The sequence below is a fragment of the Trachymyrmex cornetzi genome, unplaced genomic scaffold (assembly GCF_001594075.2).
Source record: "Trachymyrmex cornetzi isolate Tcor2-1 unplaced genomic scaffold, Tcor1.1 scaffold1342, whole genome shotgun sequence".
Classification (NCBI taxonomy): Eukaryota; Metazoa; Arthropoda; class Insecta; order Hymenoptera; family Formicidae; genus Trachymyrmex; species Trachymyrmex cornetzi.
The window spans coordinates 30864-52219 of record NW_017295920.1 but is presented as its reverse complement, the minus strand read 5'-3'; the positions used below and the strand labels follow the sequence as shown (position 1 = coordinate 52219).

Genomic DNA, 21356 nt, shown 5'->3' with positions numbered 1-21356 from the left:
TGTCTCCCCGGAATCGCCCTTCTCGTTATCATCCCTTTGTAATTTTACTCCGCGGCTTTCCGTCTTTTTGTCAATTGCGACAGCGGATCTAAATTAAGGTTTTGCCCCCCTTCCGCAGGCGTCTCCTTTACTAAAACTTTCTCCCATAATGAATGCTTAACCACGAGAAACGATCGCATGTTGCTTCTCGATTCACCCAACGACGTATTTGTCTTGCTCTCGTCGAAAGTATGACGAACTATATGCCTACATGTATTGTATCCTCCAATTCCTGCAAGAGTATTCTCTGCTATAGTAAGTACTTCTATGTAAGCAATATTATTAGCAATATTATTAGCAATATTATTAGCGTTCCGCGCGTAAACGTAAAAGAATTGTCTTTTACCGCGCGTCAAATGTCAAGTAATAGGTCTGTCTTTTATAGCTGTGCACACACTGTGAACTAGCGCACACTTTTATATTTAAGTGCACTCTTTATATTTAAAGTGAAATACACAAAAAGAACAGTTTTATTGTAGTATCTGAAAATTTAGCTACATACAGGTCGAAAATGACTTTGTTAGACTATCAAATAATTATATAGGAAGCTTCAAATGATGGCTAGATTGTCAAAACTTTTTGCAGCATTGCCATCAATATTATTTTTACAGTCTAACAAAATTATTTTCACAGATCTGAATCTAGCTAACTTTTAAAACACTTTACAGCAAAATCATTTTTTCTGCGTATAATAAAAAATAATATCAAATAACAGTCGTACGTTCTCTATTACCACCATCCTACGTCGTCAGATGGTATAAAGGACACGTTTAAATTTTATCAATTCGGCCGCGACAGCGGCGTTATAACGAGTCGTTCTATTAGTTCAGTTGTTATAGCAGCCGTACTTGTTGTGATGCGTCATATCGCGGCACGACCGCGGCGCAGATTCTGCGCGACACAGAATTCGAGGAGTATTGCAAACAATTTGCACGGCGCGTGACGCTCGGTGGCGGTGGAACAACAAACTTTCGACAAATTAATGGCCCGATAGACGCAAAGCTATATCCCGGTAATCGATATTTATGGCTGCGTGCGCCGGCACAAATGAACAAAGCTGGCCGCGTATATCACCTGAGGGCTGGGAGTAATTAAGACAGCACGTAATGCATAACGGATAATTCGCGCGACGTTTGGACGGCTTTGCCATCTCTCGCCCCGGAATGAATACCGCGTGTCCGTGTCCCTCTTCAATGGAAACTTTACGCTTATGTATTGGTATACACCGCGTGATCCACGATTATTACACTGTTCTTGAACTGGACATGAGAAAACAAGAGAGGAAAACGGCAGTTCTATTATTTCCATTTTCGTGATATCTTTTTAATTGATAGCTCGTTGCTTAAGTTATTATCACGGAATATTATCTCGGAAATCTACCGTTAATCTTATGCTGACAGTGGATCTATTGAACCTACTCAATTATAAATTACTTCGTTAAAAGTATCAAACAATTTTATTATCTTTACGTTACACATCTACAAATTGGGATTATTCTTATTAAAATATATACTAAAAAAAATATATTTTCCAACAAAAGAAATAAAAACAATTAAATTAATTTAGTCAAATAAACTCTTTTTTCTTACCCTTTTATTCTTTTTATACGAGTTACATCATTTTGCTTCCTTGAAATTAACCCTTCGTCGGCCAACTTGGCTTTGAACGTACAATTAAAAAAAAAAAAGTAAAATACTATCCAACTTCTATAATAATAAAAACTCATTATTAAAGCTTTCACAAATACGGAGGAATTTTTTCATATTTTTATACAGTCTGCAACAATATAAAAATCTGTACTGAAATTGAAAAATTGATTGCTGATAGAAGGTGCAAAATTCTATGGCCAACGAAAGATTAATTAGTACTTTTTAATTAACTTAATAAATTAAAGACCCATCAATAAGATTCGACGTCAGCTCCGAAGGATTAAAGTTAAAAAGGCAAATACTCTGTTTCTCTTTTCTATAAATCTGAGACACCCTGTACAGTGTGGCATAACGAGGTTACGCGCAATACGGACTTGCGTAAATACAGCTTAGTCATGCAGGTAACACCACAATCGTACCGATCTCTCGTAGGTGTTCGATCATATGCATACACAGCGCACACCTTTACTGTCCGGTGTGCCAATTGCGAAACTGTTAATACTGCATAATGCAAGATGTGGCGACATACAATGTGCCGTGTACGTAATAGGTTTTTTCGGAAGTCTCGTCCAATCCTCTATAGTAAGAAAATAGCTTCCGCGTCCCTGGAGAGAATGATAATGAGACAGAAAAGAATTACGATACCGATAAAAATTTTAATTTACGATACGGTTACGGGAATTAATGTAAAAATGCGATAGGGGAATGTTCGAATTATATTATATTGTTCGACTCGCAGCCTTCGCATTTGCATTCATATATTCGGAATTTATTTAAAGTTCCTGAAAATTTGTTAAAAAATCGAGCCGAGCAATTTTCGAACTACGAATGTTAAATTTCGAAATTAATCTCGGAAGGAACATGCAGCATATTAGTTTGACATCAGACCGCACAAAGTTCAGATGACTCGATACTTAGTAGTCTGCGTGTAACATGAACATCTCGCTAGTTTCGCTGGCGGAATATGAATTTCCAAGACGCGTTGCATCATTTTAAGGCAACAGCTCGATATTCCAAGCGACACTTAGTGGAATATTAAGAGGACACTGGATTAGTCAATTGGAGTAAGTAAAAGCGGTCGTGAGCATCGATCGGTTATCGTGGCAGCCTTTGGGCAAGAACAATTTCGATGTGAAGGCAATTTCTGCGACGTGTTACTCGGGCGAACTGCGAAAAAGTTGTAGAAATCATTATCTCGTGGCAGGCGATAAAGGAAGCGATCTACAAGAACGCGCAGATAGAACTTCGGATAACGGACGTTTACGTGACTTACAGCGATCTTACGAGCGTTATCCGCCAACCAGCGTGGAAAAGGAAGAAGAAGAGTTTAATATCTTTCGTATTTAGCTTAAAGCACAATACGAGGAGAGCTTGCGCGTTAACGCTTTGTATTTTTCTCGGTCGAGTTTGTGCTTTTGTGCGCCTTGTAAGAATGAAATTACATTGTAAGTTATTTGCTTCACACTTATCTTATTATTGGTTTCTCGCGATATCGATAATTCTAATTACAATCACCGGAGTTTCTTAAATAGACATGAGAAAAAAATGATGTATTAACAGTATTAGCGAACAGCAGTCTAATTAAATATCTTCTTTATTTTTAATAACAGTAATTAACAAAACAATTAATATTTTAAAATAAAATAAGTGTAAGTGTTTCATTAATACAGTCACAAATTAATAAGATTTTTAATTAAACTGTTAATGTTGTTAATACATCATTTTTTCTTAGTAACGTTATTTTTTCCGTGTAGAATTACATTTCAGCAGTATTAATCGCGTGAAATTCTCTGTAAAAATTAGCCAGGAATCTACGAATGATTTTACGCTTGAAATTTCGTTCAGTTTGCGTAGAACGTATTCTACTTGTTAACGGAAACTGTTTCACGTTCAAAATTTGCCTGTCTCGCGTAGGAAGTGAAATTCAACACGTTGTCGAAGGAATGCCACGTGGTGTCGTGTTCCGAACGCAATCCTACTGTGATTTACTGTCGCACAGTTAAAACCGTGGCGAATGTTGAAACGTTTCCTGCATCGAGAGTTGCCGCACTAAATTGGCTGTAGAAAATCGCGAGAAAAATGCAAAAAAAAAAAATTTCAATAAGAATGACGGACTGTTTTTCAATGAAATCAACGCGGTATTGAAAACACAACGTGTGTTTTTTCACAACTAACTATAATCATAACAGATAGTTTTAATCATTACATATAATACATCACATTTAATAATTAATTGTATTTCTAAATTCGATAATTAAATAAACGTCAACGCGAATAAAACAAATACATTTCCCGAGGCGCTTAATAGAACCGTGAAATATGATGGAATTAAGTTCCTTTCCTCCATTTTGATTCTATCCGGCGCCGAGTGAATGTAACTATCGAGTTTTAATATACTGGAACCCTCTCTAAATTTATCTTCTCAGTGCCGCCCGGGAGCTCGCGAAAACGGCGTCAGCCTCCAGCGAGCGACCCGCAACCCCGCAGTTTGGTTGCACTAAATCACGCGAAAAACCGACGGAGAGAGAGAGAGAAAGAGAGGCGAAAACGTCTTTCGACGTTGGTTAAGAGCTGCGCGAAAACCGCGACGTTCGGAGGAGAAAACCGACGTGTCGCAACGTCACCGACGTCGGTTGCGTTGCACCGGTGCTCACGGCGTGTACCAATTAAGTCTCGCAACGCGAGAGGAAAGAAAAGACGCGCTCTCAAAACGACGTGGTATGAAGATGTCGCGACTTCGGCAATGTCGCAGTGCATTGCGCTAATAAGGAAGCGCGGCATGATGTACGCTCGGCGTACTGTTTTCCGGACAGATTTACGGCCCGGCGGACAAAAGATCGGGATGAGGAGGACGCGATGCGCAAGACGAGAATCTTGTGGAGGAGCAAGAAGAGGAGTACGTTTCAGAACGTAAACTCGACCGGTGCTATATCGTTATTCTTGCGACGAGACAAAGCAAAGGAGAGTCGCGAGGGCGCCAAATGTCGAGACGCGACCGTCAATGTCTTCCCCGGTCGCGCCGTGCAATCGACGTAATCTATATACGTGTCTCTTCTCTAAAGTGAGAAAAGATGTTTCGTCACTTTGCGACTTTACACCTGAGCTTACGTTACGCAAGAACTGACGCGAAAAAGGTGCTTGAGCAGTCGAGAAATATTTCCTCCGTCTTTTAAATTTGTCTCTGCGTCGCCGTCGAAAAAAAAAAAAAACGTATACAAATCAGTTGTATGCGCGCGGTTTTCGTGTCAGATGTTAGTGATGTTACGGTGACGATGAAAGATGTGTATTTTGCGGAAAAAAAAGTTAAAGCGTATAAAATTGTTCAGATAAAAGTAAACAGTTTTTAACACGTTCTGATAACATGACTCGTCATCACCTCTTTCAATATCTCGTCTTCCATTCTATTTATTTGTCTACGAATTTGGATATTAAAGATTTTGTAAGATTGTTTTATCATAACAATCTTAAGTATTTTAAACACTTGATTAATATTTGAACTGTAATGGATGGAAGATTCGATCTAAACTCAATTTTCATTCTACATTATCGATAATCTCTGGCGAGGGAAAAGATAAATACATAAAATAATTGAGATAAAAGTTTTAACACATTCTGTTAATATGGTTTGTTATTACTAGAGATGTAAAAAAACCGGTATTTTTGACTTCAGAGAAAAATATCAAGTAAAAAACTAGTTTTTTTACTGTAAAAAATGGTATTTTTGGTCAAATTACATAAAATTCATGAAAAACCTTAGAATTCACGTTAAATATGTAGAAGAAGAAATAGAATTCATTTTTCTTGTTATTTCGATATTTTTTAATACTTTTGTCTTTATAATTTTATATCGAAGCAGAAATATGTATTATTGGTTGTTGCAATTCTTGATGAGATGATAATGGGTTAATAGATCGGTTTGCGTTGCTTGCTCTCTAAATCTGAATCAGTGGATAATTACTGATATCAGTGCCAAGTATGCCACTATTCACTAATCACCCAGTGACGTGTTTGTCACTGGATAATCAGTGAAGTTTAATTAAAAAAAAAAAGAAAGTAGCATTATATATCTTAAAATATTGATATTTATATGTTAATTTCAATTTTTTAATACTATATTCATTGAATTTATGCACTAAAATAAGATTAATTATATCACATAAAGATTAGCTAGGTTAGGAATTTCACATTTCACTCACTGATTACCAGTGGCATACTTGGCACTGATATCAGTGATTATCCACTGGTTCAGATTTAGAGAGTGCGCTCTTTGGATTCAGCATCTGTACCTTCTCTAATTTCAACGCCCGAATCTATTTTTCTAAAAATATCACTTTAAGTGCAAAAATTTTGGGCGATTTCAAGCAATGCGAACAGATCTAAGTGACCTAAAAAAATATTCGAATAAAAAAACTGTGAAAGTAAAGGAAAAAAACCATTAATTTTTTTTTCCGAGTTTTTTACTCTAAAATTCTAGTATTTTTCTGTCGTTTACATCTCTAGTCATTACCTCTTTCTCGTCTTCCATCTATTTATAATTTGTCTAAGAATTTGAACATTATTGTAGATTCTATCAAATTACTTTATCGTGACGACCTTAATTATTTTAAACGCTCGACTTGTATAGACTGTAATGGATGGAAGATCTAAGATAAATTCAAACCAAGAAAAATCAAGGTCGAACCGTCTGCGACTCTGTATGTACTTACATGTAATTATTGACACATATACATATGTAATAATTCACGCAACAGTTAACTACATTGACTCATACAAGCCTTTTACTTAATAATCCCAATAGCCTTAATTGTCACTAGATTGAAATAAATTATAGTTTTTAACTGTGTATGGATATCAACAAAATGCGAAAGAGAGAGAGAGAAAGAGAGAGAAATGATGTGAAAATTACTTTGTGCTTCATTTACACGGGGATTCCCTTAATGAAAATCGTACCTGCGCTGAAAATTTCGAGCGCACGTTCGCCGAGCGGCAAAGTTGCCCAAAATTCTCACAGTCATTTCTCGCACCGATGGAAACGACGCCGTCGTGCGGAGGCTAGGGATCACGTTGAATTTTCCGCTAGGAATATTATTCCAGCCTGCAGGCAGACGCAGCAGCTCGATATTACGAAGAGCACAAACACAATGAATGATCGACGACAATTCGGGAATTTTCGAACACTTATGAATATCCGGAATACTCATCTACGTCAGATATACGCTGGAATGTATTTGAATAAGCGACGGAAAGTATAATGAGTACCAGGGAAAACAAATTAGCGTTATCGGCTGCGATCGGGATGACGAATTACACGGTTTGGGCGAGCGAGAAAGGGTGCGAGCCTTTTGCTCACGCTATCGTCGTCTAGAAAATTATCGCTAACGAATTTGTCACACAAAACGGCAATCGCGTTGCACAGTTTGCTCATTGCGTTAATTGCATTAAATCATTATCGGATATTTGGGCGGAAAGGCGAGGGGCGTGTAAACCGCAAGCCAAAAATATGTACACTAATTTGGTAATGCCTGGGTTATTAGATAATAATTCCCAACAGTAATATGCAGTAATACAAATTAACAGCGGCGATTATATAGTTTTCGAGCGATTTCTATGACACGGATAGTTTGCTGGGTAGTATGAATATTATTTGATATTGATCTTCAAGCTATTTGTGAAATCGTAATATTCGTGAATATCTTATATGACGAATATCTTGTAAAATATTAAAATAAGCGTCTGGTAATTCAATCGCGTCGTCCTAGAATATACTTATTTTTAATCCGCGACTACGGTATTATTTCGGTCAAGGATCCATTAAACGTATTTTTTAATAAAAAGAATGATAAAAAAAATTACAGATTTTTCCATATATTGTATTTAAATATAATGTAAAAAGTTTGGTAGCGATTTAGAATCTGGATCAAAAATTATTTTAATAAGAAATAGACATGATACTAAAAAAATAATTAAGATAAAATGAGAAAATGTTAGTTATAAAATTATAAATATTGACTTTATCAAATTGTTTCATATGTGTATAACTTTATTTTTCCATGGAAAGTATAAATTTTCAGTCACTTTTCGCAAAGACTGTACAACCCCTGATATGGAAAAGTTGAAGATCCCACTGTTAATATTAAAGTTGAGGGCTTCTGCGGAATGTCTTTTACGCGACATCGTAAATTCTGTAAACCTCATTAACGCGCGACGGTTTTTGTCGGAACTGATACACTCGCGATAAATCGCGGCAAGTCTGGCAACAACGAGCGTAATCGCGAAGCGAGGAAAGTCGAGCGGTCGTGCGATCTCGATCAACGATTACGCCGGTTTAAGCTCGTTTACGTACGCAGGGGGCGATAAGCGATTGCCCGGGCGGGCACGGCAATTTTTTCGCATTAATATGCCCGCTAATGAATGCACGCGATATACACTTTTTTTTTTATCCAAGACGTCGTCTCGCATGCGGCACGCGACGGATTAATGTCGTTGCCTCGCATACGCGCGTCTGTGTGTGCTCCCGATTAATACTGTACTCGTCGACGTTCCTGAATCCTTACGTTTCGGCGGTTTATACAACCCTCCATAAATCAGTTCACCACGGTATTTCAGACCGCAGCCGACATGGGGATCGTTAACGATTAGGATAAATCTCGCAAGTCGCCCCTAGATGGATATTGCTGATATCTATTTACATGTATTATATAAAAACTTTAATATTTTAATGGAATTTCTCGCTTCTTCTTCTTCTTGTTCTTCTTCTTCTTCTTCTCAGAATATTATGAGTCAGTGAAAATAAAGTTTAGCATAAAAGTTTTAATTTTCTCCATCATAGAAGTACAAGGAAGACTAGGGCATAAACTAATTGGATTTTAAGTCTGGCTTCTTGCGCGGACTTCCCGTGTGTATTTCGGAGCGGGGAGAAAAAAATAACTTGTACCAATATATTCTCCTCACATTACGACCTACATAATGTACTTTACTCATATAACGTGTTTATCAGAATTATGTTTTCTGTGTGCGTGCAGTGTATCGAACCGTAAACGAATTCTCGGTTGTGTTTCATTTACTCTTGTACAAATATATGAAATTATTTTGTTACAATTAATATATCCTTTTCAGCCAAACATAATAATAAAATGAGTAACCAATTGTCGCGCTACGATCGTCGTCACATCGAAATCAGTGCGTGATACACGATGCAGGATGCGTGTTGCAACATCCTGCAGTATTAATCGCGAAACGTGCCGATCGGCCTCTAACGCGAGGCCAAACAGTCGCGAAACGAGCACGAACGAACAAACGGCACTGCAAGTAGTAAATACCTCGAGAGTTAATATGTTATTCATCGATATTATCAACATCTCCGGTAAAAATCATCATTTCTTTACATCAGTGTTTCTCAAACACTCGTCTTGGAAACCCATGTCGCTTCTCAAACAAAAGATTACGAACGTTAAAATAAATCGTGACTAATCTAAAAGTAACCTTTAACAATCACATTGGAGCCATTTTGATGTCATCTCGATTTTTTGTTCTGCTTGGGTTGATACTCTGAAAAGACCTTAACACGCAAACATAAACACGGCTTCATCTATTGAGCGACGTGTAATCACCACACAGCACATGTGGAGTTTTATGAAAAATTGTGTTAATGAGAAGCTTGAGACAAAATCTGCATTAATTGTTTCAACGTTAAAGCCAACGAAGCACGAGAGATAACCTTTAGTACACACGATTAGGTCATTTATGTTCTGCACATTTCTTTTCTTTGAAATATTAGGAGCACTTGATTAAACGATGGTATCTATTCTTTTAACATTAGAAATACCGAGCGGTCATTATTGAACGTTTTTATCTTTTAGATTAATATTATATTTTTTTTTGTAAAAGATAAGATTCTGAAATATTTTTATTTTTCAGTAATTACGTCTTTTATACAGGGTTGGGAAAAAACTTTACAAGTTAATTGTAAATTACCTTTCAGATTGTTTTATATGTATTTTTATTATAGAAATTAAATACAAAAAGTTTAAGTATTTTATTTCATATATTATATTTTATCACATTTGCTCAAATTTCGTACTTTTCCAACTCTGCCTTTATACTAATGAAATATGTAGTTTGAAATATGTAGTTTTCTGGTTTCCCATTACTTTTCTTTATTTTCGGAGTAATTTATTCACTTGGTCCTTTTAGTGAGAAAGAAACGTCACTACTTCTGGGGTATTAATATACAACTTCATAAATATTTTCTAAAGATGTAAATAATCCAAAGATGTAACAATGTATATATGTAAGAATCTTATAATAATTATAATAATTTTTGTAAAAATGATGAAAATAATTAAACCGTGACATGAATAATCCGCATGTAGCGAAGGAAAATTATTGTGCATACAAAGGATTTGTATATCTTAATCACATGGCATTGGATCGCTCAACAACGCTTTCCTTTATCTTCAGCTCCTTTAAAAAGCCAGTACAGAAGCGATACAGAATCGAACAAGATCTCAAGGAACAAAGGAAGAAGAATATCGAAATTTTCGCTGCAGTTTCGTAGTTTCTCCCCGTACCATTCGCTTGTTATGTCTTGCTACAATGTGACCGTGCCTTTAGGTGTTTCCTCGCGTGGAAAATATATAAGGAATTTCCTTCGCGCGACTATCGTCTTCTTGTAAGGTAAACTTTTCGCTTCGATAATGCCGCAGCATCCGTACGGTTTCTCGACACACGTCGCTTCTCTTGGCAGGCGACTCGCACATATTCTACTTCAACGAGGCGCGTGCCCTTAATGGATTTTAGTTATTTAGAAAACTCGGTTTATAAAACCAGGTTTGTACACTGCCGCTTGTTTGTATGAACGACCGAAACGAGGAGCGGAAAACTGTACGTGACTAGTGCCGATTCGACCGCCTTCCGGCATAATGCACAAGGTTCTTCGAAGGTGTTGCCTCCGCAGTATTAACGAATATCTTCTCTCGCTCGTTTCTCTTCTTCGCCATCTAAACTTCTTCCCGAAGCAATAAACGTGAAGAATTTCACCTACGGTGCATTAACCCTTAAACGCCTCACTGCGGGAACAACACATTGGTGTAGCATACACAATTCAATTGCTTCACAGGAAGAATGATATTGTTGAAAAATCCAAAACTTTAGCCAGATATAAATCTGAAAGTAATTTTATTATATCATCAAAATAGTTATGTAGAAAATTCATACATGAGTAACACTACAAAAAATGTTGATGTTTTAACAACCAACTTGAACGTCGTACACTAATAATTATTTTGATAGTTGAACAAAATTATTTTTAAATTTATATCCAGTTAAATTTTTAGATACTTCAACAAAATCATTCTTTCCATGTTATAACTTTCATAAAAATGAATCTATTGTAAAATTTGTTTTTTAATCGAAATGCTAGATATTCAGGAATAACAATCCAAATGTATATATCTTTATTAATAAAAAAAGTTATGAACAATAAAAAAAAGTATTGGAGGAAAAGCCCAGGTATGCCAAAAAGGCGTTTAAGAGTTAAATGACGAGGCATTAAATAAAATTATTTTTAATGTAAATATGGTCACGTAACATTTATGAATAACGTGGTTGCAAATTTATATTCTTCTTCCACGCAAATTTCGTTGTTTGTGTTCATGATATGATGTTCGATATATAAATAAATGCTAATATAAATTACTGTTTATTTCGTCCTGCCAAAATGAATATAAAATAATTATAAGAACGTCAAGTATTCATGTAGCTGAAATATTCAAACGAGGATATTATGTGATGCTACATGATATGGAGTGATATGATAACATCGTATGAAATTAAAACTACATTGTATTACATGCATTATGCACGCTACGAAATATATGGAGCGAATCTATGTAGAAAATTAAAAAATCTTAAAATACATGGCATAAAATTTATTTGTACATTTCACGAATTCCAAACTGGTTGTAGTTAAATTTCATCTATTTTCTCTCATCTTTATTTTCAATTTGAAATTCAATCATATATCCGTACGCTCATTATTTTTTTTTTTCGAAATTGACATGATCACTTTACAATAGATTTTGTAATATTTAATATCGATTATCAACCGGTCTCGAGGTAATAAAAATATATACAGTTATTTCATCAGACCAATTAACGATTAAATATCTCTTTGATCAATCAAATTACTTTTCCATTAAAACGACATCCATTCGAAGAACTTAATTTAAAGCAATTATTATTTATCTATCAGAATAGAAATCACTATGTATTAGATCCTTTCATTTTTTATAACAATTTGTCAAAAGAGTATCTTTCAACTCTCAGTCGCGCTCGAAAAAGCAGTGACGTTTCATGACCTACAATCAATCTCCGAGTTCTTTTGACATGTGCACGTTTGCTTTCGCGACACCCCGTACACGTCCACGCCCAACAGCGCCCGTGGGTACGACATAACAAAGCGAAATGCGTTAATGTCTGCGGCGCGGAGCGGCAATAACAATACGTCGCCGAGCGCGCGACCAGCAGCCGAACCTTATTTCACCGCGTCGAATATCATCGCCGTAGGCATTCCTGCACCGCGTGCGGCCACGCAATATTGGCTCTCATACGTCCGGACAATATGACGATGAGAGTCGTAGTCATAATGTATGCGAAAAGCGCCGTGTCCCTTCAACGAAAGAAGCATACTGACCAAACGTACACTGAAAGAAAAGATTGGTTGCTGCAACAAATTAGATGGTTAAATATGGCATAGCATTTTTAATTGGCTGTAGCAACCAATTTTTGGTTGTGTTAGCTAATCGAAATCTTATACTGACATTGCGGATAGGCTAATACAACCAACAATTGGTTGCAGCATCCAAAAATTGGCTGTTGCAACCAATTAAAAATGCTATGCCATATTTAACCATCTAATTTGCTGCAGCAGCCAATCTTTTCTTTCAGTGTAGTAGTCCTCTTTCTCTTACCCTCGCTTTCGACGCTTTAAATATGATCATATACCAGCACGCTCTCATCGGCTTTCGACATCGACGCACCATCGGCCAGATGGTACTATAAAGCAAGATGTATAAAGTGTCATAGAGCGAGTCGCTCGCTTTCTATCAATCATAGATGCTGCAGCTATTTCGAGAGAGGACAGGGATTAATGATTTAAAAAAAATATTTTATATCTATATTGAATGCAAGAGGAGACAGAAAGAGAAAATTTTGTAAATAACTAATCGGAGAAAAACGGCTTTTTTTAATTTAAAAATGAAAGAATTTTTTACCGTATATTTGATCTCGTCGAATATTCAAATTTTTATGTTTAATTTAACGCTCTGAAAAATTCGTGATTGCGCGCGACAAAGAGTTTGGTTTAATATCTAATCTTTTAAAGTACCCGTACTCCGCATGGAAAATACGAGGTTTCCAGGGATGTCTCTGTACGCATCGTATGACAAAGCCCGCTTTTTTCTTCTCTGCGGGACGTAACCGCAGATGTTGAACGACTACTCAATACTACAGTATTAGACCTTTGCAATATCTTCTCGTGCGAAACACGGTGAAAGTTGGGAAAACTGCCTCGCCTCTAACGTTATACGGCCGTTCTCTCTCGTCGGACCGGCCAACTATTGGCGTACGCGCGCAATGTGCGAAACGATTTGAAAACGGGTCGGATACGGGATATTTCTCTCTCTCTTTTTTTCGCATCGCAATGGTCTCGACCTCCGGGCGCGGACCGAAATAATGCTCCGTACGTGCGTGCGCGTTTACCACCGACAAATGCGTTCTCGTCCGACATCCATTCCGTTTCCTGCCTTTCTTCCGTCCAGTAATATAAAGAATTAATTTCACGACCGTTTCTCCGTTTCGAGATACAGAAACGTTGGCTGGACCGACTGTAGATGATAGACCTGCTCAGTGAAAATATTTAACTTCCGCGGTGGCGCGAGACAGGTAACCATACACAGAAAGATTTTGCGAAAATATTAAAAAATTTAGCTACGGATCTATAAGAAATAACTTTATTGAACTATCAAAATAATTTTATAAATATCCCAAGTATATGGTTAGCAATGTTTAAAAAAGTTTGACATTTTAGCAATCAGTTTGAGTGTCTTATATGATTATTTTGATGATGCAACAAAATTATTTTCAAATCTGTGTCTATATATAGCTAATTTTTACATATTACAGCAAAACTGTCTTTTCCGTGTGTAATCTTTTTCGCAAAAAAGAGGATTTCCAAATCCTCGCGAAAGTATCTAAAAATTTAGTCAATTACAGATCAAAAAGTTATTTTGTTGGATTATGAAAATAAATATTTTGTACTTTACTGAAGAGAACTCAAATCCAGAGTCAAAATATTCTAATTATTTACAAATTATATATTTTACCGCCTTATAAATATATATAATTTACGCACTAACAACCGCAAAAACTCATATAGACATTTTACTTATATTGGATTTATTTTTAGAGTCACAAAATTATTAACTTAATTTATTATATAGAATCTGTGTTCAGCTCTCAAACTGTCAATATAAAGCTGGTCGTTCAGATTTAATTCTTCGTTTATATTTAACATTATTCATTATCTCAATGGAACTTTTTACATTTGTAATAACGTTTTCAATTTTTACATTTATGGAGAGAATTTTAAGTTAGCAACCGTCTCACTTTATTACGAATATACACTAAAGGGGACCGAAAACCAGGTTGAAACGTTTGCCACTGCGCCTTAATTAATATGCAGACATCAATTATTGTAATTGTACACAATAATTTACGCACGAATATAACTGCGTTAGCTCTCTTATATAGACTTCTTTTTAATTTTTAAATATTATTCCAAGAGCTTTACTTAATTGAATTTTTAATTTATTTTAATTAAGCAAAATATAATTACGTAAGAATCTCTAACACGATGAGCAATGTTGCAAAAAGTTTTGACGTCCTAGCAACTAGTTTAAGCGCTCAATATAATTTATTTTGATAGTCTAGCAAAATTATTTCCAGATCTGTGGTTAAATGTTTTAATTCAGCAGAACCATTTTTTCCGTGTAGACAAATATATATAGCGCGGTAAAAATGCAATAATGCGAAAGCGGACAGAATACCGAAAATCCATGAATAATATCGAAACCTGCGATAGCCTCCGGCACCTTCACTGTAATCCTTAATCAGATCGCTGGTTATCGTTCCTAATCCTGATTGAGTGGAACCGTTTGTCTTCTTCGTATTACGAGTCCACGTGCGAATTAGAGGAACCGAAGAACCATTAATTAAATCGTTACGTCAGAACAAAAAAAAAAAGAAACGTCATTCATTGCCATTTTCATTTTTATATTCGACGGTTAAAAATCTTTCTGCCGAGATTATCTTCGAATTAAAATATCATTAAAATGAAATCTACGTGCAGGCTCCTTTCCACTCGAGGGAATTGGAAATAAAGATAGATAAAGGAAAATAAAGAGACGATTCTTCGCGTAATCGCTGCATACGAAGTAAATAATTTTTGATCTCGGGCCGCCCCGTCGTTCGCGGCGAATATAACTCAGGGTTACTTCTGCGACGACAAGAAATAAGAGGTCGTTTACAAAAGCCATTAATCGCTTATGTTTCGCGCGCGTCCGCGAGGAGAAGAGGTACGCTGGCACCCTCCTGTGTGCCATTAACACCGAGACGCTCGTAATCTTCTTTTCGTAATGCAACAACGGAGAGGTAACGACGCTCTCGCACCTGCGTTGCAAGAGCGCGGGCACGTTAAAGAAATGTACGCTGCAGAAAGCGTCGTCGAAATTTATCGAGTGGACAGACAGCTTAGAAGCTCGGCGGGGAAAGCAGCGGCAATAAAAGTGGGAAATTTATTAGGTCTGCCGCAAAGACGTCGATCGATTACTCTCGGTACCCGCGTTGCTTTAAATAAACGCTTGTCGCCCGTAAACGTCCGCCAATCTTCTTGTAACTGACTGTCTCGAACGAAATATCTCTTTCCCAGAGCCTTTTTTCCCCCTTAATTAACTAACGTAATACTCGGCAAGACATTTATCTGATAAACTCTTTCTCTCTTCCTGTTCTTCTTCGGTGTTACTTTTAAAGTATCTTAGATGTTATTCTGAAGACACTTGTGCAAACTAGCCTGCGTGACCGACGCGATTAAATCTACCGTATTACAGACGAAACGCAGGTAAACGTACTCGAAACACAACGTTCTCCCTTCCATTTCAGTTGTACGTATCATACCGGTGTTAAGAAGGAGCATCGCGTTTTCCAATCCCAACTACTATCCCCGTCGATTAGCGGTTAATTACTTTCCGATAATTCCGCGGTGCGATAACGTTTGAGCTCGAATCGCGGATCTTCCGTGGGAAGCGGCCGTTCGCGCGGAGAACAACGATTAGAAAATGCGCGGCGTCGTTAGCGCCGATGCGACCCACCGAGAGCCCTTCGAGCCCTCTAGGAGTCAATCCGTGGGTCGTCCCGCCACCCTCGATCTTTGTTGTCGACTACAGTGCGCACAACAACATAATCGGCCGTAACAGCATTGCGCTTCGATGCAACGCCCCCGCACCTAATTATGCCTCTCCCGTCCTCCCAATTAAGCCCTGTGTGTGTATGTGTGTATGCATGCGCGCCCACGCGAATTGTGCCTAATCGTGGCGAAAAGGACTGCAGCTCGATTGTTTGCGTATAACACGACCAGACACTTGGACGCGAACGCGAATCTTAGCTCGCGGCAGTTACACTAGGTTGCGATTTAACGCGAGAAAAAGTTTATTTACGCGGCACGACCGCGTAACCTTGGGCGTATGCAAATTATATCTCACTCCCTTCTCCCCACGTCCCTCGTTTCTCGTTACAACGTTGCGAGCTCTCGTTGCGAGCCACCGCGCACGATGAGACGAGAGCCGAGCGATTAAAGCGGAAACCGGCGGCTGTTTAGGTTGCCGAGTGTTTGACATGCCACAAAGGGCCGATCTGTGTAACACCATCTTACATCTCGGTGCATAGCAGCGCGGTGCATCTGCATTTCTGGCGCCCACGAGCACCGTATTCACAAGTAAACTTTCCACCATCCATTTCTCATGGGACGTTTAAATGTCTGTAAGTCCTAAAGCTCCTAAAAAGATTTTATATACTGAACCCTTTTTTTAAATTGATAATTTCTCGATAATTGAAATCGGCGACAATTAATTGGAATCTATATTTAATCTTTTGGAAAGTAGTTTATACATATTGCGGCTTTTATATACTCGAGTATGAATAAAGTGAAACTGACTGTGAGAGAAAGCAGCTTAGAGGTCCCAAAGGAGGGAAGATACATGACCGAGAGTTAAGAACGTTGATGCAATATTAACACGCGATTTTGCATCGCTATATAATATCGATGAAGACGTGGGTTAAAGGTAATGTTTCGAAGATTTATCAACTGAGGACATTTAATCCTGTCAAAAGTGTACACAGCTTTTCATTTTTACGAAAGTAAGATGAACTAGAAAGGAAATAAAAATAGCGAAAGTCGATAGGTATTACAAAAGGCGTCTTATACAATGCAAAAAGATATCTTTCGACGTCAAAAGAATTTTCTTTGATGATGCGTTTTCATGATGGGTAGTAGTAGGTGTACCATAGCCTTGGCCAAAAGTATTAGTTATCCACAGTGGCTGCCAAAAGTTTCCGGTCAATGAGTAATTTTATTATAGATGCTGCTTAGATTAGATAAAGAATCTTTACAAAAGACTACAAAGTACTTTTAGTATATTCTAATATTTACAATGTCGAATTCTTAAGTTGATTAAGAAATATATTACTTATAATATAAACAGAAAAACAAATTGATAAATATAATCGTAAAATTATACGTTGACTAGAAACTTATTGGGCAACCATTGTATATTTTTTAACATATATGGAATTTTTTTCTACCTGAATTGTTTTTTTGTTGATTACCAACATTATACACATGTTAATATGATGTCAATGATGTACCTGTCTCATGTATTATGTGGCGCTCAAGATTTTTTTTATCTGTTTTATTCGCTTAAATATTACATTGTTATCTACTGGCTGGCTTTTGTAGCAGCAGTCTTGCTGATGCCCTGCCATTTACTGTATGTACTTACATTGCAATACAGATTAAAGACAAAGATATACACAGCTTTAAAGGTTCTTGAAACAAAGGATAATCCACAGCGAAATCTAAAAATTACTTTTGAGCTAAAACGTTAAATAATGATTAATAAAGTGTCTAATACTTTTCACCAAGGCTGTATGTCGATTGAAGATTCGACTTTACGTTGTTGCAGATAAATTATTACTATTCTCAGCCGCATCATTCTTGACGTAGACTAGTCGCGGTCAGGTTGATGCTGCTTGATAGCGCGTTTCCGAGGCAGTCTTCCATGAAACTACTTACTGCTGGAGACCAACAGCGTGACTGCATACCCGCGACTCGTCCTTGGATTACGAATTTTTCCATCTACTTTTATAACACGGCCGAGATATTTGAGAATTCGTTGAGAGCAGTCGAGAATCTCTCTTTGATCGTCAATTCGGCTGGAATGAGGTTGCTTGTGCGGCAGGCGATCTAGATTATCTCTGAAAGTCGCCTCCGGCACCACGTTTCCGGAGCGTCGATTTTACGTCGATCTTACAATCTAACCGTCTATATCCCAGCGACGCCCAGAAAGGCAAGAAGTAGCGAAAACTTCGCAAAAAGCATTCTTTTATGTTCTTGACGATATTTCTGTCGCGCCGTACGTTTCCTAATCGATCCGATGTGGTTATAGTCCAGATTTCTTCCATACAGTTCGCTTGGTTAACGATTAGAAGATATACTCCGTGCTAGTTCGCAACCCTTCGCTCATAATTTTTATATCCAGGCTATTTCCTTCCGCGCGATCCACACTGTTCGCTTTTGTCTCCATCGATTGCAAGACCAAAGTTGGTGCTACTTTTGTTTCAACAGCGACGAGGAAATTCTTGCTATCGACTGTATAATTTTCGCAGAAAGAGTGATGACATCAGCATAGTTTATAGGTTTGTGTCTTAATTATCCCCTCCTCCATCTATCGATATATCTTTACTCGAGCTCTTTAATATGGTATATATCTTTATTACATTCCCGCACCATTTTGCTGAAATATTTAAAAACGTAGCTAGATAAAAACAATTTTGTTGGACTATCAAAATAATTATGTAGAACGTTCAAGCTGTTTACTAGAATGTTAAAACTTTTTGCAATATTGTACATCATGCTTGAGTTTCCTATGTAATTATTTTAATATTCCAACAAATTATTTTCAGACTTGTGTCAAGCTAAATTTTTATATACTCCAGCGTTCTTTTCATGTATTTATATTTCGTCGAATAACGACGAAAGTCAAAGAAATCATGTGATCTATCCAGACCTAACTAAAAATGATAACATTTCGTTTTAAGTAACCTGAGAGATACAAATGTCAGACTCTAGCATCTCGATGCAACAAAGAACCCAACGTTGTCTCGATGCACACCGCGGCATGTACAATCCGCAGCCCACGCAATCTATACGAATCCGGTTTCATTCCTCGACACCACCTCTCGTCCCGCAAACGTGTTGCGCCGCGCCGCAGAATCATCAATTTATCCGATATTTATATGGGAAGCGGCGCCGACCGACCGCCCGACCGATCAACTCACCTGAACCGAACCCGTGATGCCTGAATCGTTCATTAATTAACTGCCATCCCGCGTTTTGGAATTAGTTTTTAATCATAGTGTCCGCGTTCGTTAAGAAGACCTCGTTCGCAGGGGATACTCACCAGTGCAGAGCAGCAATAGGTTCATTATCACGATCTGCGTGCGGTGGCTGATGATCCTCGGCTTTCTATCCATGGCTACCTGGAGAGGCGGAGTTTTCACGGAGTAACTTCACACGCGTCGGATAGTAATTTCACACTGTGTTTCTCCTTCACTCCTGCACTCTTCGTTCGTTCACACGTCCACCGAGAGCCTTCCGTTATTATATTCAGAAAAGCACACGCTGATCAAATTGAAGCAGCGGCGACCATCAAGCAACAAACGCACCACCTGTCAATACTGTATCACGTACATATATATATATACTTTTTTTTTATCACGCGATCTTCTCCACCTTCACCTCCTCCTCAGAGGTTCGCGACACTACACGCACGCACATTCGAGTGACATTCACCGCGTAAATGTCGCACTGACGACGGCGGAGGCGAGCACGGTCGCGCACCCCGCATCATTTCTTCACCCACGTCGAGTTCTCCACTTAATCCTTTCCTCTCCCGAATCGTCGGTCGCTACCGTCCGGAACTGTCCGTCGTCCACGAGCGAGTACACGCCGGTGACACGACCGGCGGTCTTACGCCAGTGTTGCGGTCCGACGATGCATCAGGCGAAAGACACGGCGACGCGCTCCTCGCGACCGATTCGCGCGCGATCATCGCTCAACTGCGCGCACGGGGGTGAGACTCCATTCTCGCATAGGGCGGTGGATGTGTGTCCGTGTGTTATGTGATACGCCGTGTACGTATGCGTGGACCGCGTGCACCTGACGGTATTAATGGCTTTCTGCGGTTGGAGATTTAAATCGGGATTCTCCTCCTCTTCCTCTTCTCCTGCTCTCCTCCTTCCGCCTCTTCGTCCCTTACCGAAGATGGTTCTGTCGAGCGAAACTATTTCCTCTTGTTTTTTTTTCCTTTTCACTGCGAGTCACTGTCCGGCGGCGAAGCGAACCAATCGTTTCCTTTCACGAAGCTTCCTTTGATGGAAAACGAGGGAAAACCTCGTATAACCAGCTGAGCGCAAAGGCTTAAACTGGGAAACTATCGCGAGTCCGTCGACACCGCCAGTGCATTTCTCGACAGTCGCACGGCAACTGAGCCTGTGATCTCATCGCGCCTTTTGCTACCCCCACCTCCAGATCTTCACCCCCTCTACGGATCACTCGAGCCGCCACGCATAGTGTGCCGCGTCGTACTACAACCGTCCGTGGCGGCAGAGTGCAACGGCGACGGTGGAGGCGGTGGTGGTAACCGACCAGAGCCGGATGCACGTCTGCAGGTGCAAGAGGCGCTAACTCGAGGCTCATCCGTGAGAGAGAACTCGTTTGCTCCAAGGTTCTCAATTTGACGGGGGAAATTTCGACGAAATCGTGATTCTCCCAGGCGTTTTGATGAAGAAAGCGGAAATTAGAGGCGGACGCGGACGAGCAAGAACGTTTCTATCGCCTACGATTTCTTACTAAGGCCTCCCATTGTTATTTAGTATTTTGTAGCGTTTTAATCTTGTTATGGTACAAAGTGGTTTTAAATAAGGCTCTCGGGGAAATACGGTCTCCGCTGCGCATATATGGACCCTCTTGAGATATGCACTGATGAGTGAAGTACTTGGATGACACTAGGAACTACTTCAACTTGCTGGTAATAATGCATTCTGGTTGTCTGGAGAGAAGGAGAGAGAGAGAGAGAGAGAAAGAGAGAGAGGAGCTGGCCATTATGTGTTGTCCTCTTAAAACAATACTGAAATTTAATGAAGGCGGTAAACTTTTGTAAGTCTCCTACGACCGGTTATGTTTTACACGAGACATGTTTCCCAAGAAATATCGAGAGATTGTGTAAAATTACACAGCATGTTACGGAGAAAAATGAGATAAGCTTACGATCATAC

General features: G+C 38.6%; 1 protein-coding gene across 1 annotated transcript in view; it reads right to left on the bottom strand.

Annotated features, from left to right (window-relative positions):
• The window catches only part of ed (hemicentin protein echinoid), a 32593-nt gene extending 11954 nt beyond the window's left edge, over positions 1–20639 (bottom strand). Inside the window, exon 1 of the mRNA XM_018522522.1 lies at positions 19481–20639. Within this exon, the coding sequence (XP_018378024.1) occupies positions 19481–19553 (73 nt within the window). The 5' untranslated portion in view covers positions 19554–20639. The remainder of the gene's footprint in view (positions 1–19480) is intronic.
• Positions 20640–21356: the final 717 nt, after the last annotated feature.